This window comes from Agelaius phoeniceus, chromosome 22 (assembly GCF_051311805.1).
Source record: "Agelaius phoeniceus isolate bAgePho1 chromosome 22, bAgePho1.hap1, whole genome shotgun sequence".
Lineage (NCBI taxonomy): Eukaryota > Metazoa > Chordata > Aves > Passeriformes > Icteridae > Agelaius > Agelaius phoeniceus.
The window spans coordinates 7,012,271-7,026,720 of NC_135286.1; the positions used below are offsets into that span (position 1 = coordinate 7,012,271).

A 14,450-nucleotide genomic window follows, 5' to 3' on the forward strand; every position below is an offset into this window, starting at 1 on the left:
AATTATTACCAGCTCTACTAGGCATGTGTGCTGCAGATAACAGCACAAAGGAGGCATTGAGCTGGTAAGCAATTGCCAAGAGCCAAGAGCTGGGCACTGGACACGTATTTGGATTGGTTATTGACGTGCAAAGTGCTCCCTTTGAGTGGCTCTGATCCATCCAGGCCTGGCAGAGCAGCAGCAGGACCCAAGTGCCTCAAGCCATGCCCATGCCAAGCTCTCCTGGCTCTACAAAACAGGGACAGGGGTCCCATCCCATCCCATTCCATTCCATTCCATTCCATTCCATTCCATCCCATCCCATCCCATCCCATCCCATCCCAAGCTACCCCCAACAAGTCACTCACCAGGACACTGATGAATCTGAGGTGGGACAGAAGGACATCTCCACAGGACATCACCACAGGATGAGCACCTGAACTTCTGCTCCTGTCCTGGCTCTGGGGCCCTGTTGGCTCTCTGGGCTGTCCATGCCTCTTCCAAAAGATGCAGGAACGAAGTAAGGAAGGACACTGATGCCACCCACACCCCTGAGCTCCTGGGGCCACAGAGAACCACCAAACCCAGTGGCCACCACCCTTGTCCCCACAGAACTGCTCCCATTTTTACCTTAACCAGCCACAATTCTCGGTTCCTGCTGGGAGCAGCTGCTGTCTCTCTCTTCAGACCAATCTGAGCCCACCCTGCCCTCCAGGACAGCCCTGGGGACACAGAGCTGAGCCCCACGGACACCCTGCCAGGGCTGGACCCACACACCCAGAGCCCTTCCCAAGGGCAGGACTTGGTTTTAATTTGCATGATCCCCATTTTTATTATTTATCAGTAAAGTGTAATTACTGCTTCCTTCACGAGCCTTAATTAAAGATGAAAAACAATCCTGACAAGTCAATTAGATTTTTTTCCTTGGTCTCCATTAAATTAAGACTCAAGTGTTACTGGAAGTGTTTCATATCACAACACATTTAACTGAAGGCTGCTTCGTAATAAATAAATCACTGAAGACAATGCAGGAACTTTTCCTGAAGGCTCTTCTTACAACAGGATTTCATTTTCCAGCTGGGAAATGCTCTGATGCTCTTTTTCCTCCACACCACCTCTTCCAGCAGGAGCTGTGGGCAGCCAGGGTGGCTGGTGACCCCTGCCCAGTCTGAGATCTCCAGGAGGGCACCAACAGCAAAGCTCTGCAAGCACAAGGCAACCCCATCTCCTCTGTGCCATGGGGGCTGTGTAGGAACCTGGCCCTGCAAATCTATTCCCAAAAATACCCTTTAAAAGATAGGGCTGAGAGAGAGGCTTTTTCTGCACCTCAGGGCTCCCCACATCACAGCTCCCAGCTCAGAGCCAGGAAAGAACTCCAGAGGCCATCACAAATTTGGAACATTTATTTATGCAACTAATTTTCTTAAAAGGAAAGAAAGCCAAAAATAATATAATAACAAAATAATAAAAAAAAACATTAACAACAGCTGGATGTGTGTGGTACAATCCACATCAGAACGTCCCTCCCTCGGTCCCAATGCTCCAACCTCATCCATGGTGGGACCATGCCTCATGGTCCCAAATCCTTTTGGCACCAGCTCTGGGATGCTGCCAGCTTTTAGGATCACTTTGACTGCATATACACAAAACCGTTCCAATTTGGTGTTTTTCTTGGGTTTTAATTTTTTCCTTTTTTTTTTGTTTTGTTTTTATTAAAAAAAAAAAGCACCACTCCAATCTGTAATACCAATAAACATTATCCATCTTAAGAACAGTATTTATATTTTTATATATAGATTTCTATATATAGATTTCTATGTACAAGATGTCCTTGCCTCATGTCAGAGGAGCATGTCAGTAGGAGTTGGAGATGGGCTGGGTTTTATAGCACTTGGATTTCAAAATCTGCCCTTCACCAGAGATGCCCTAAAAACCCAGAGACACCCAGCAAGGAGGTATCAAAATAAAATAAAAAGGAAAAACTCTTGATTTTAAAACATATATACAACTCCTCCAGTCTCTGATGTCTCTGAAGGACTAATTGGGGTTTCAACCCTCCTCCTTTTCCTCTTTCTGGCAATACTTCACCTGCAGAGCCCTGTGGGATGCTCCCTCCCTCTGGACCACAGGCAGGATGTGGGTGGCCCAGGCAGCAGCATCCCTCCAGCTCCAGGGCTGGGCAGCCCCCAGAGCATCCCATCCCATTCCCAGGGATTTTGGAGGCTCAGCTCAGCCATTTTCATAAAAAACCAAACCATTTCTGCACCCAGCATGCAGCACCTTCCCTAGGACAGCACAGGCAGGTCTATGGAGAGATGGGGACTGGGAAAAGGACACAGATTTATCCCAGTGTGAATATTGGTGTAGTCAGGTACTGGTTTTACTGGACCATTTGGGGGTAAAAAAGACCTTTTGGTGACAAGACAGAATGGGCACACTGCAGATGAGACAGCAGGGATGGAAAGAAAGAAGGAATGATGTCATATAGCCCTTGGAATAAGTTATTGTCAGACTGTGAATTCCTCAGGGAGGAGGTGGCAGAACCAAGGGTCTGGGATGGTGCTGAAATCCCCATCACCACAGCAGTGGCACATTGTCCAAGGGCAGAGAGGGCAGGGATGCCTCTTCCTGCTCTTTCCCCCTTGGAAGGTGGATGGAAACATCGCCTGGGTTTGCTCCTCCGGCCATTTCAGCTGTGCAGCCTTCATGATTCCCTGGAGAGAATTCCCTGGGCAATGCTTGGCAGCCCCAGGCAGGCAGGGCAGGGAAGCTGCCCCTGCCCTGGGGAGGCATGGCAGGAGGATGAGGGGAACACAGATGGGGGTGAAGGGGGCAGATGGATGAAGGACAGGTCTGCCCACATGAAACCTCCAGCATCTGGAGAACAGCTTCTCACCTGCTCTGCTTGATCCCCCCTCAAAGTGATGGTGAAGGGTTCTGCCTGGCCCTCAGGACAGAACCAACCTCCCCTCAGTTCCCAGACCTGGATCCCTCTGGATGCACCTTCCCAAGGCCATTTATTTTATTACAACCAGGCTGAGAGTAGAATCCCCAGAATTACCACAACATCAGATGGAAGTGCTATTTCACACCCACCTGCAGCAGGATGGAGCTAAACACCACCAGCCCCAGTGGCACAGGAGTGTGGGGACCTTCCCCTGTCCAGCCCCAACACACAGCCACGGCTTTGGCACAGCTCAGCCCAAGCCAACACCACCCCAAAATCCATCCTCCTGCCCCACCAGGCCCAGCAACTGCCCAGGGGTGGCATCCAGGATGTATTTGGGATGGACCCGAATTTTGAGGATTTTGCTTCAAATGCAATGATGCACAAAGGCAGGGTTAAAAACAGACCCATGGGCCAGTGGGACATCAGGAAGAATTCACTGCTACAGATGGAGGGGAAGGTGTGGAGATGCTGGGGAACGATCCCCTCCAACACTTTGCAAAAGCACCAGGAGGGTCCAGGTCAGTCCCTGCAGAGGGACATTGCATGGCCAGTGCCCCCCCCCCATCCCTCATCCCTGTCTGTCCAGGGCTGGATACACAAAGGGTCAGGACTCACAGAACTAAAAGAGGATCAAACTCATGGTCCAAGGGGCAGAAACTCAGGAGCTCCTGGGGGTCCTTTGCTCTGGCTCAGAGGGAGCCCCATCAAGGGAAAACCCCCAGCAGCCTCTGGGGTCCTCGAGGAGCAGCTTCAATACCACACACAAAAGAGCAACATCTCCCAGTGTCCATCCTTCTCTGATGGGAAACAGCCTCAGCTCCTCGTGGCCTCCTCTTCCTCCCCTCCCTGGCCTCCTCTCTAGCAGCTGCAGAGACCCAGCAGCACCAACCCCAGGCTGTGACTCCAAGGAACCGGCTGAGCTGTGGGATCCACCCACTGGGACATGCCCAGGGCAGGGAGGGAAGATGGAGAGCAGAGGATGAAGATGGAGAGTGGCCAACACATCTCCATGTCCTTTTGTTTCCTGGATCCCAAGTTTCCTGGTGGGTCCTTTGCTGTTTCCCTGCCCACCCCGAGCAGGGACACAGTGCCCAGCTGGGAAGTGCGGCTGGCACGGCTCTGCACAAGCCCTTGTGCCCCTCTCGTGGGCCAGTTGCTATCTGGTCTCCAGGGACTCCAGGTATTCCAGTGCTATGTCGTAGCAGAAATGGTACTGCTCCTGTTCAGAGAGAGAAGAGAGGGTGTTACGATCCGGAGGGAATTGTTTCCCAAAGTTGTGAGGAGGAAGGAGAAACACATGTCAACAGCCCTCAGGAAACACCTGCCAGCCTCCTGGGGCCCCCTGACAATTCTGCTGAAGCCGCAGCCAGGAAAAACTCCACTCTTGGCAAACAACACCCACAGCTGGGGCAGGGGCATGGCGCCCCAGATCCAATAGCTCCACACACACTGAAATCCAGCATTTTGGGGACACACAGCACCGTCACCTGCCCCAAGGGAGGAACCAGGACTGCAACATCCCCTTACTGTGAAAATACCTTTATTCACCACCCCAGGTACCACCAGCACTGGGGGCTCAGCAACTTAATCACCTCAGTGACTGACACGTGTCAGTCAAATGATGGAAGAGACGTGGGAACAATGGAGTCTGGGGTCAGAGGTGTCCACAACAAAGCCTTAGGTAGGAAATCAAGGAGTTTTTGTTTCTGAGTTCAGCAGAGGCTGGAAAAGGGGAGAGCACCCAGGCAAATATCCATGGTTGGAGTGGATGGACATACCCTACCCTTTCTGCCAGGACATTCCTTTATCATAAATTCTCTTGTCCAGCAAGACCAGGCTCCCTCTCCCATCTTTTCATGAGACATCCAGGGATGGTGTCAGCATCCTCCCACCCTTCACTCCCCGTCAGCTGCACAAAGGGAAAACCCAGAGTGGCTGACTCCTGGTTTTGTAACAAAAATCCCTGAACTGGGGCTTGTGAGGGCAGGCTCATCCATCCCTGTCTCCTGTCCATGATCTGTTCCTGTGCTCTCCCACTGTCATACAACTGACAGCACAAAATCCTCAGGAGAGCTCTGACCATGATAGTGCCCATCCCAGGAGAGCAAAACCCCAAACAAATCAGGATTTTGGTGCTGCTGCAGGCACTGGGACATCAGGTGGGAGCGCTCTGAGTGTGAGAGCAGGGAGGGAGAGGGCAGAGCTCCTGTCCCCAGATCCTGGCCGCAGGATGGGGATTGGAACCTGAGCAATGGCACGAAAATCCTGTTATCCCACATGGGTGGGCGGCCACAGGATCCCAGGTGGGAGCAGGCTTCAAAGTGAGGAGGCTGCAGCAGCCCAGATTAAAAGCACATAATGCTTTTTGGATTAAGGAAAGGGATTGTTTCCATTTATCATCATATAAAAATAACCCCCGGGGCAAACACAGGGGGAAGGGGTGCAGGCAGCAGCAAGTGCTCTCTGCTGGGCTGAGCTCCTTACACCAGGCATGGATCCGGCCTCCCGGTGACTCTGGGAGATTGAGATTCCCAGAATAGCCAGTTCAGGTTCATTTGAGGCAGGAGGAGGCTTGTATCCTGATGGGAAATGTTACCTTTTTTTAATACCCTTGCAATTTAGCCCAATGGGTCTGGTGGCTTCATGCTTGTCACATCATCTTTCCATTATCTGCATCCCTCCCCTTGCTCCCCTCTCCCCTCCCTCTCCTTCTCCTCTGCTTTTAATTCCTAATGCAAATCACATCCCCTCCTCAAAACCATTTCATTTTGCAACTTAGGGATTTTATAATCTAAACAGGGTAAACATTTCCAGCTGACTTGCTTTTAAAACATCATGAGGCACCTGGATCCCTTCACCACGGGGACAGACAAGTGTGTCCCTCCCCTGTTCCATCATCAGGGGCCTGAATTAGGGCAGGGGCTTTTTGCCCTGACCTGCTGCCAGCTCCAGCCTCCTCCTCAGGACACATCACTCCATTGCTGCTCCCAGCAGCTTGTGCACCCATTAATTTCACTCCAAGTGCTGCTCATTCCCTTTCATATTTCTGACAGGAATTTATCTCACTCCACACCAGCGCTACTCCCAATGCCACAAACCTTCCAAAGAACCAGTTACATCCCATGGGTTAATGTGACTCTGCCTTACAGCTCCTGGGGAGGATTTCCAACAATCCCAGCACTGACTCCAAGGCTGTGCTGGCACAGCAGGATGAAGACGAGCCCAAGGCTGCTTTGAGGAGCTGCCTCACTTCCCAGCCCACCCCAGCACAGTGCTGGCGTGAGGATGCCCACGATGCTGATCAGGATTTGGGGTGGAAAAGGCAGCATTTTGGGAGGTGAGCATCCCCAGCACCTCTCCTCTGTGCCAAGACCAGAAGCCAGGGTGGACAGGGAGGGTCTGGTGCTTACCAAGGTCTCCACCATATTTGGTTTGTAGTTGCGGAGGGTCTTGGCAGCAAAGAAAACATCTGCCATGTTGTGACACTTGATCATCTCCAGGATCATGGTGGAGGCACAGAAGGTGCCACTCCGGCCACCTCCGTTCCTGGTGGGACAAACACACGTGTCAGGGGTGAGAAGGTGGCATCAGAGCACCTTCCTGCTTCCTCCAAGTCTCCCTTTCTCTATCCGACCCTGCATCCCAGGGATGTCCCAGAGCAGGGGCTTGTACCTGTAGCAGGGGACCTGAACCTGCCCCATGGGGTGGCAGGACAATGATCCTGCCCTCCAACCCACACAAGAGCATGAAAACACCCTTTTGGATTACCAAGGTTGGATCTTGGACATTCGGGCTCAGGTCCCAGCCCTGCCATGGATCAGCTCCTTGTGACCTTGGGGAAGCTGTCGTGTCCCTCCTGCCCTGCACAGGGTGACCCTGGGCTGGTGACACGGTGGTGCTGCTGTCTGGAGGAACTGCCCCACAATCCACACAGGGCACTGGGAACCTCCCCAAATCCTGCGCTGAACCCCTGTTCCCACACCACCACGCCTGAAGCCTGACAGCAATGGGAACATGGGAGAGGAAGAGAGAACACGATGCCAGAGCTTTATAAAGCATGTTCTCAAATTATCCTTCAGCTAATGAAGATGGACACGGCTGTAATTAGTTTTTGATTAAAGGCTTCACTGCTGTCTTTCCCCATCTGTGAAGGTGCTGGGTCCCATCTGAGGAGAACACACACGGTGTTCATGAACCAATCCCACTGGGAGGACAGGGGTGGACAGGGCTTGGAGCAACCTGCAGTGTCCCTCCCACTGGAACAAGATGAGCTTTAAGGTCCCTTCCCGGCCAAATTACTCCATGATTCCCTGTCCCCCCCCCCACAACAATGAGCAGCAAGTGGTGGGAGTGGCACAGCTCCTGCCACGTCCCTTCAGAGCCTGTTACACACACGGGATGTGGGGACAGGGCTGGGACCTCTGCCAAGGGTGGGGGACCAGCACAAAGGGCAGGTTGGTGTCACCCCTGCTGAGCATCCATCTCATGGAGGAGGTGACCCAAAACACACGTTGTGGCAGACGTAGCCCCATCTGGGGACAAAGTCACCCCAGTGAGGGCTTTGTGAGGATCTCCAGGCAGTGCTGTGGACATGGAATCTGGAGGCATCTCTCCCTGGGCAGAGCCTGCTCCTCCCCAGCTGACACTCACAAGCAGTGCACCACAGTCCTGCCATCACCACTTTCCTTCTGCCACCTCTCCACCTGGGCCAGGAGGTGCAGGAAGGACTTTTTGGAGTCCGGGGTGTCTCGATAGGCTGACCAGCGCAGGTACTGGAAATGCCGGACCATCAGGTGCCCTTCCTGCAACTGGAAAAGTAAAACTCGTCAGCTGGAACCCATGGGCTACCCTGGAGATCTGACAGAGGGAAGGAGGGGTTTGCCACACGTGGACAGTAGAGGTAGACAGGAAAACCCTTTCCTGCTGCTTTAACACAGACTGTTCAGCCCTGACCTCCAGCTCACACTCATTCTACCACCCATCCCACCCAGGAGAACTCCATTGTCATGGTTTATTCGACCTCACATCATCTTGGGCTCTCTCTGTATCTCCCAAACCCTGCTCCCAGGCCCCTGAGCCTCCCCCAAGGCTTCTCCATCACACCTTCCTCTTTGCATGCCCAAGATCCATGGGATGTGGTTCTGTTGTGCTCGCTGTAAACCAGGAGGCTGCTGAGAGGCTGCCACGGAGGCGGGAGCTTAATACCTGGTAATCTGGTTAGTTTGGAAAGCTAATCTGGTTAGCTGGATCCAGGAGGAGGATTACATCCACGGAGCTCAGCAGGCTCTAACTGGGCAGATGTGGGACTCCTGCTCAGGAGCACTCGGAGCATCCCGAGTATGGGATGGGATGAGACCACGGTCACCCCCCCAAACACAACCTGGGGCTCACAGCTCATGTGTGGGGAGCACGTGGAGGAGAAAGGGGGGGTCAGGCACAGATGGGGGACACTCAGCTCTGGAGGGCTCCATCCACGCAGTTTCAGGTGCCTGCTGAGTGGGATGAGCACCAGACCTTCTCCACGCAGCAGGACCAGGTGTTCCTGAGGGGAGTTGGTATTCCTGGGGACTGAGAGTTGGGGGAATTTGGTGCCCACTCTAACCTGCACATTTCAAAAAGGGGCTTTTCTAAACCTTTTTGGGAGCTTTCCTGAACCTTTCTGGGAGCTCTGATGTGAGCTGGTGATGTGCCTGTGATGGCCTGACCAGCCTAGGATCCAGTTTTTGCTTTCAGCTGGAAGCCAGGAAAGCAGAGGAGGAAGAGGAAACAAATAAATGGAGCTGAAACAGAAGAAAACTCCTTTGACAGCCTGGGAAGGAAAGTTTTGGGATCTGCTTTGAAGTGAGGTGAAAGCTCTGGAGCAGTTGTGCCACCCCCAGTGCCCATCTCTATTCCAGCAAGGCTTAGCACAAAGTGGCTCCATGCATTTCTCAGCCCTGCTCCAGCAATCTGCTCCCTGGAGGAATCTCCTCGTCAATCCAGAGATTTCCATCACACTGCATTTTAATTTAGCCCGGAGTATATCCTACCACCTGAGAGCTGAGCATATTTGGTGTAGGATTTTGTGCTGACACCCAGGAAATGCCAGATGCTCTCTCGGGGAGCGTGAACCAAAACCCTCTTTTTGTGTTAAGAGTTCAGTTAATCAGGATTTATCTCCTCTGGCCCCGGCCACCCTGCCGAAGCACCTTCCCAGCTGGGCCGTCAGCCAAGCCACACATTCCCTTCCAAGCTCCCTAATTCCCATCTGCCCAGTGACCTTCACTGGGGCATTGGCCTCAGCCTCTTGGCAACCATTAGGAGTTTAAAGACATCAGGGATGCCATCTTCTCCCAGCTGGCATTTATAGGTAAATCAGCTGCTTCTTTCTGTGTACAGCTCTGCATCTTTTCCCTGCTGCCCTGCATTTCTCTTCTTTCAAGACAAGCTTAACCAGCCATGCAACACTGACAAAGGGTAAAAATCCGTGTGGATCTTCTCATCCTGCAGGGAAAGGGCTCTGCTGATACCAGGGGAGCTGCTGTGCCCACATGGGGAGTGTCCATCCTGTGCTACATGTGTGGCAGGGCAGAGATGGAGCTTCAGGCAGGAGGTCTTCCAGCAGTTTTCTAACACCTTTCAAGGAACTGTGAACTTCAGAAAGGTTGGATGGAGCAATGGCAATTTGACAAGTTCCTTTCTGGCAGGAGGAGAGCTGGGGCTGTCTCCTCTGCAGAAGGAGAGTTAGGCTGGAGACCCCAGCAGTCAGGAAAGATCCCACTGCTCTCAACAACTCCCTGAAATGTGGAAGCCAGGTGGGGTCAGCCTCTTCCCCAAGGTAACAAGTGATTAAAAAGGAGAAGACAGCCTCAAGCTGCATCATGGGAAGTTTAGATAGGCTATTAGGGGAAAATTTATCCATCAAAAGAGTTGCCAAGCCTTGGCACAGGTTGCCCAGAGAAGCTGTGGCTGCCTCTGGATCCCTGGAAGTGTCCAAGGCCAGACTGGATGGGGCTTGGAGCAACCTGGGATAGGGGAAGGTGTCCCTGCCCATGGTAGGAACAACATGGTTTTCAAGTTCCCTTCCAACCCAAAGCATCCTGAGATTCTGTAATTCATATAAAGCAGCTCACCCGTGTGATGTTCTGCACTCGGAAGAGCCGGGACACGATGTCCTCATCCGCCACTCCCGAGATGTATTCCACCTCCATGGGGCCGTAGTGCTGCAGCCCTGGCTCGGGCCAGTACTGCAGGCAGGGCTGTGGAGAGAAGCACAGCTCATTGTGCCTGGAAACGTGGGCTGGGACACAGGCAAGGGAAGCAGGAGATGCCCGTGAAGGGAGCGGCTGGTGGTGGACCCTGGGGCTGCTGGCACGGGGTGGCCCCAGGGTGGGATGGTGGCCCCAGGGTGGAGTGCTGGACCACAATGCCATTTCTCACTCAGAACACCAATGGCTGGAGGATCTCCCAGCTTATTGAGGGATCAGAGATGAAAGGTCAGGTCCACCCCCAGCACCCACACAGCCCCCTCACACTGCATGGATACAATAGGACACTGCCTGGAATGGACACTGCTGTTCCAGGAGGATGCAGGATGGGCTGTGCCCCAATTCCAGCGCCGACCTGAGCCTGCACAACAACAGAGCAGGGCTGGGCTGCTCCCAGCTGGCTCTCCAGCCCTCCTGGTTTTAGGAGCCACTCTGCCATCAACAGTGACAGCAACGTGGGATGTCAGTGCTCCTCATCCCATGGCCAGGACATCCCACCAAGCCAAAGCAATCCCAGCCTGCATCTCTGGGGAGCAACTCCCCCTCCCTGTGTCCATCATGGCACTGATGGATGGCTCAGTCCCTGGAGCATGGGTGAGATTGTTTTCACAGTGTGACAGCTGGGAAACCAGCACCGACACAAAATATATGATGTTTGTCACCACACTTTCACAGGGCATTTAGCAATGCAGGTCAGTCACGGCCTGGGCCCAACTGCACGGCAAACGTGTCTCAGGAATAATTGGTTATTAATAGGGGCTATAAATCTCTGAGATCTCTGAGCCTTCCAGACTCAGAACTATAATTTGGATATTAAAACTTCCCTTGGCAAGGCGTAGTTCAAGTGAGGGCTGTACCCTCAAAGTCACCTTTCAGAGCTGCCTGCTGGAAAGGTTGATTTATTACCTGTTGGTCTTATACCGGTAAACATTTATGATCCAGCTAAATATTGTAACCCAGACACCCCTAAAGAACAGACAGCAAGAGAGAGGCAGGGCCTGAGTAATGAGGAAAAATGGCAGAGGGAAGGGAAGGGATTCTGTCCCTCTGCCCTGCTCAGGTGAGACCCCACCTGCAGAACTGCCTCCAGCTCGGGGAACATGGACCTGTTGGAGCAACGTCAACATCAATGCAACACCAACTCAAAGCCACCCCTACACCAATGCCAACACTATGCCAACGCAAAGGTAGTGCAACACCAACACCAACACCCAGGCTGGGCTACTGCTCAACACCTCTTTGGCTCCAACTGGCCAGCCCTGTGCTTACAGGGGACAAATCCTGAGTGCTGCATACAGGCCCGTGTCCCCTTACAGAGGAGAAATTCTGAGTGAGCAAGGCAAGGGGCTGCAGCACTGTCAGGGCAATGGGGATGGAGCAGGACAAAAGCCACCCATGGTGAGTCCCAGGGCAGCAGCACTCACCCAGGCGGAGTTGGACTGGTTGAGCTGGTTGAGCATGACGATGGAGGTGCAGCCATAGTCGTACACCAGCCGCCAGAAGTCGGTGGTGGTGTTCTGCAGCGGGTGCAGGGTGACAATGAAGGCAGCGCTCTTGGTGTAGCTCTGTGGAGAGGAAAGACAAGCACCAGTAAGGACACGGTGGTGACACTGGAGCCACTGCTGTCACACCCCAAAGAATTAGTGCAACAGATGAGTGGGACCAAAACCCTCTTCTCCATGCTTGAGCAGAGCTGGTCTCCCTAGCACAGCCTCAGTTCCTCCATGCCCTGGTGATGGGGACATCCAAGTGATCCCTGCCCTTGATCAGGATGAAAAAACACACATTTTGCTTTCACAGGAAAGAGTATTTTGCATAAATAACTAGGGAAAAGATGCCACCTTTGAGCAAAGAACAAGCAGTAGCCATGGCTCCCAGAAGACCCCAGACTCCAGCTGTGCACCTGGCCCTGACTGGAAGTATCACCCACAGCATCACCCCCACCCACAGCACCCCACCACCAGGCACTGAGAGCAGCAGAGACAACCACTGACCTGGGCTCAATTTTTTTTTTTTTTTTTTGGTAGGCAGGAAGAAAATCTCCCAAAAAAAGATCCCAGAGTGTGGCCACAGCTCTCTTCACAGAGAGCAGCAGGAAAACTCTTCCAGGAAGAATCCTGGGGAAGGCAGTAGTAAGAAAGCTCAAAGAAAGAGAAAAACAATTCTTATCTCTATTTGTTGCACCTGTTGTTTGGCACATGTGGAAGGTGTTATGGAGATTGTTTACTGAAGAGGGATTTCTTAATTGGACACTAGTGATGGGTGCTTTAGATTGATTGAATTGATCGTGATTTAGATTTAATTAGGTCAAAGCTGTGTCATGAATGTCTGAAAGGGTCACGGGTTTTTCTTTTAGTACTGTAGTATAGTAGAAGTATAGTATAATATAGCTTAATAAAGTATTTGTTCAGCCTTCTGAAATCATAAAGTCAATGCACGTTATTCCTGCGCTGGGGGCTCCCTGCAACAATACTAGAGATTGCAAGAAGGAAGTGGGAGGAAAGGAAATTACTGTATCTCTGGTTTGTGCTTTGAACAAGATACATCCCCTTGGTTATCCTGTTGCTGGTTTGCCAAGGGACAGCTGAGCTCAACACTGCATCAGGCACGCTTAAATTAACACGGTTTGGCTCAAGCCTCTTCAGACACAGAATCAGCGCAGCTCTCTGCTCATGAGGGTGCTCTGCCTGCTGTGGGACCTCCTGACTGAGCTCACAGAAATGACCTTATTGAACCAGTCCCGTGGCCCTGTCCATGGGCAGCAGTGAGATCCCAGCACTCAGCAAGAGTTTTCCACCTTCAAGGAGGGGCATGACAGCATCAGGGGGAAAGAGATTTCACCATGTGTTGCCCAGGCTTGCCTTGGCATCCTCCTCTTGGCACAGGTGTAAGTGACAGCAGGGTGTGGAGCAGGGCATGGCTCCACTGGCACCAGCACCACTGACAGGTGGCACAGGCCAAGGTGATCTGACAGATGGACAGACTGACTGAGCAAACCACTTTGGCACTTAAAGAGAATGAGAGGTTTGTTTTTTTTTTTACCCGAAGAGGGAAATAGGTTTTATCCCTTCAGCAAGAATTTCATCCAAAGGGCTTTGTCTGTCTATAAAAAATATTTCATTCACGGACCCTTTAGCAGAGATTAAGGGAGGCTCAGTGATGCATAAAGATAAAATGGATATGCAAACAGCAAGCAAGCTGGAAACAAAACTCCCATCCCACTGCAGCACTATGAGAGCCACTGCCCACCACCAGCAGCTCACTCTGCTTTATAAACTGCTTTTGCTGTGGGAGCAGGAATCAGGGAGATGGGATCTGCACAGAGATCCAGCAGCTAAATCACCCACAGCATGGAAAACATAAGGCTCAGCTTATGTTTTCAGCCAGTGCTCAGCTGTGACCAGGAGGGTCTGGGGAAGATGCCTGAGGTGTGGGGGGCTCTGTGCTGCCCATGCAAAGCATTTCAAGGAAAGGGAAGTGGGGCTGCTGATGAATGACCATCCCTCAGTGAGGGCTTGGAGCCTGCAGCATCCTCTGCTCTGCTCTGTGATCATCAGCCGCTAGGAGATAGCTTTGTCACCAGGGGGTCCTTTCTGACTGCATCAGGAAGATGCATGGTGGCTCTGGGAGCAGTTCAGAGCCCCCTCGGTTGCATCAGGAGGGGCAGGAGGATCACGGGGCGGGGGCTGGCAGCACATGGGGGGCTTAATGCCACCAACCCCCCCAAAAGGTTCCTCTTCCTCCCCTGCTCCACTGTCACTGCAAAATCCTGAAGTCCCTCAGTGCCTGGCTCATGAGAACAAGAAAAAAGCTCTTGCAGGGTGCTGCTACACAAAAGAAGGGGTGCAGGACCCCGTTACACCATCCCAGCCCTTCCCTCCCTGCACACACCTACCATGAGCCTTCCTGCCCATGTGCAAAATGAGGCCATAAATCCAAACCAAACGAAGTTCTGCCATGAAAAGTTGCCTGAGCCCACAGGAAGCAGCCCCTTCCCTCCCCAGGAACACTCACATCAGTTAAGGCCGCGTTGATGTAGTTGTTGCTGTCTCCATCCACGGAGATGAGGAAGGGAAGGCATCGGTCGGGCGGCAGCACGTCCATGCTGCGGTTGCGCTCGCGGTTGCGGGGCAGCAGCGCGATGCTGCACTCCTCCACATCCAGGTGCGGCGTCACCGAGTTCAGGGTCTGTGGGTACACGGGTCCTCCTCAAAGCCCTGCCTCGTCCCAGCAGGGCTGGGCACCGGGAGGGTGAGGACAAGGGGGAGTTGCAG

The 14,450-nt window shown here is 52.7% G+C and overlaps 1 protein-coding gene across 7 annotated transcripts in view; it reads right to left on the bottom strand.

Moving 5' to 3' along the window:
* Nucleotides 1-1,366: 1,366 nt before the first annotated feature.
* Nucleotides 1,367-14,450, bottom strand: part of PTPRU (protein tyrosine phosphatase receptor type U) — a 57,413-nt gene continuing 44,329 nt past the window's right edge. For all 7 annotated transcript variants that reach the window (XM_077189465.1, XM_077189464.1, XM_077189469.1 and 4 more), the window contains 6 exons: nt 14,191-14,364; nt 11,601-11,741; nt 10,042-10,167; nt 7,580-7,737; nt 6,340-6,475; nt 1,367-4,148 (listed from right to left, as the gene is read on the bottom strand). In XM_077189465.1, the coding sequence (XP_077045580.1) occupies nt 4,086-4,148; nt 6,340-6,475; nt 7,580-7,737; nt 10,042-10,167; nt 11,601-11,741; nt 14,191-14,364 (798 nt within the window). In that variant the 3' untranslated portion in view covers nt 1,367-4,085. The remainder of the gene's footprint in view (nt 4,149-6,339; nt 6,476-7,579; nt 7,738-10,041; nt 10,168-11,600; nt 11,742-14,190; nt 14,365-14,450) is intronic.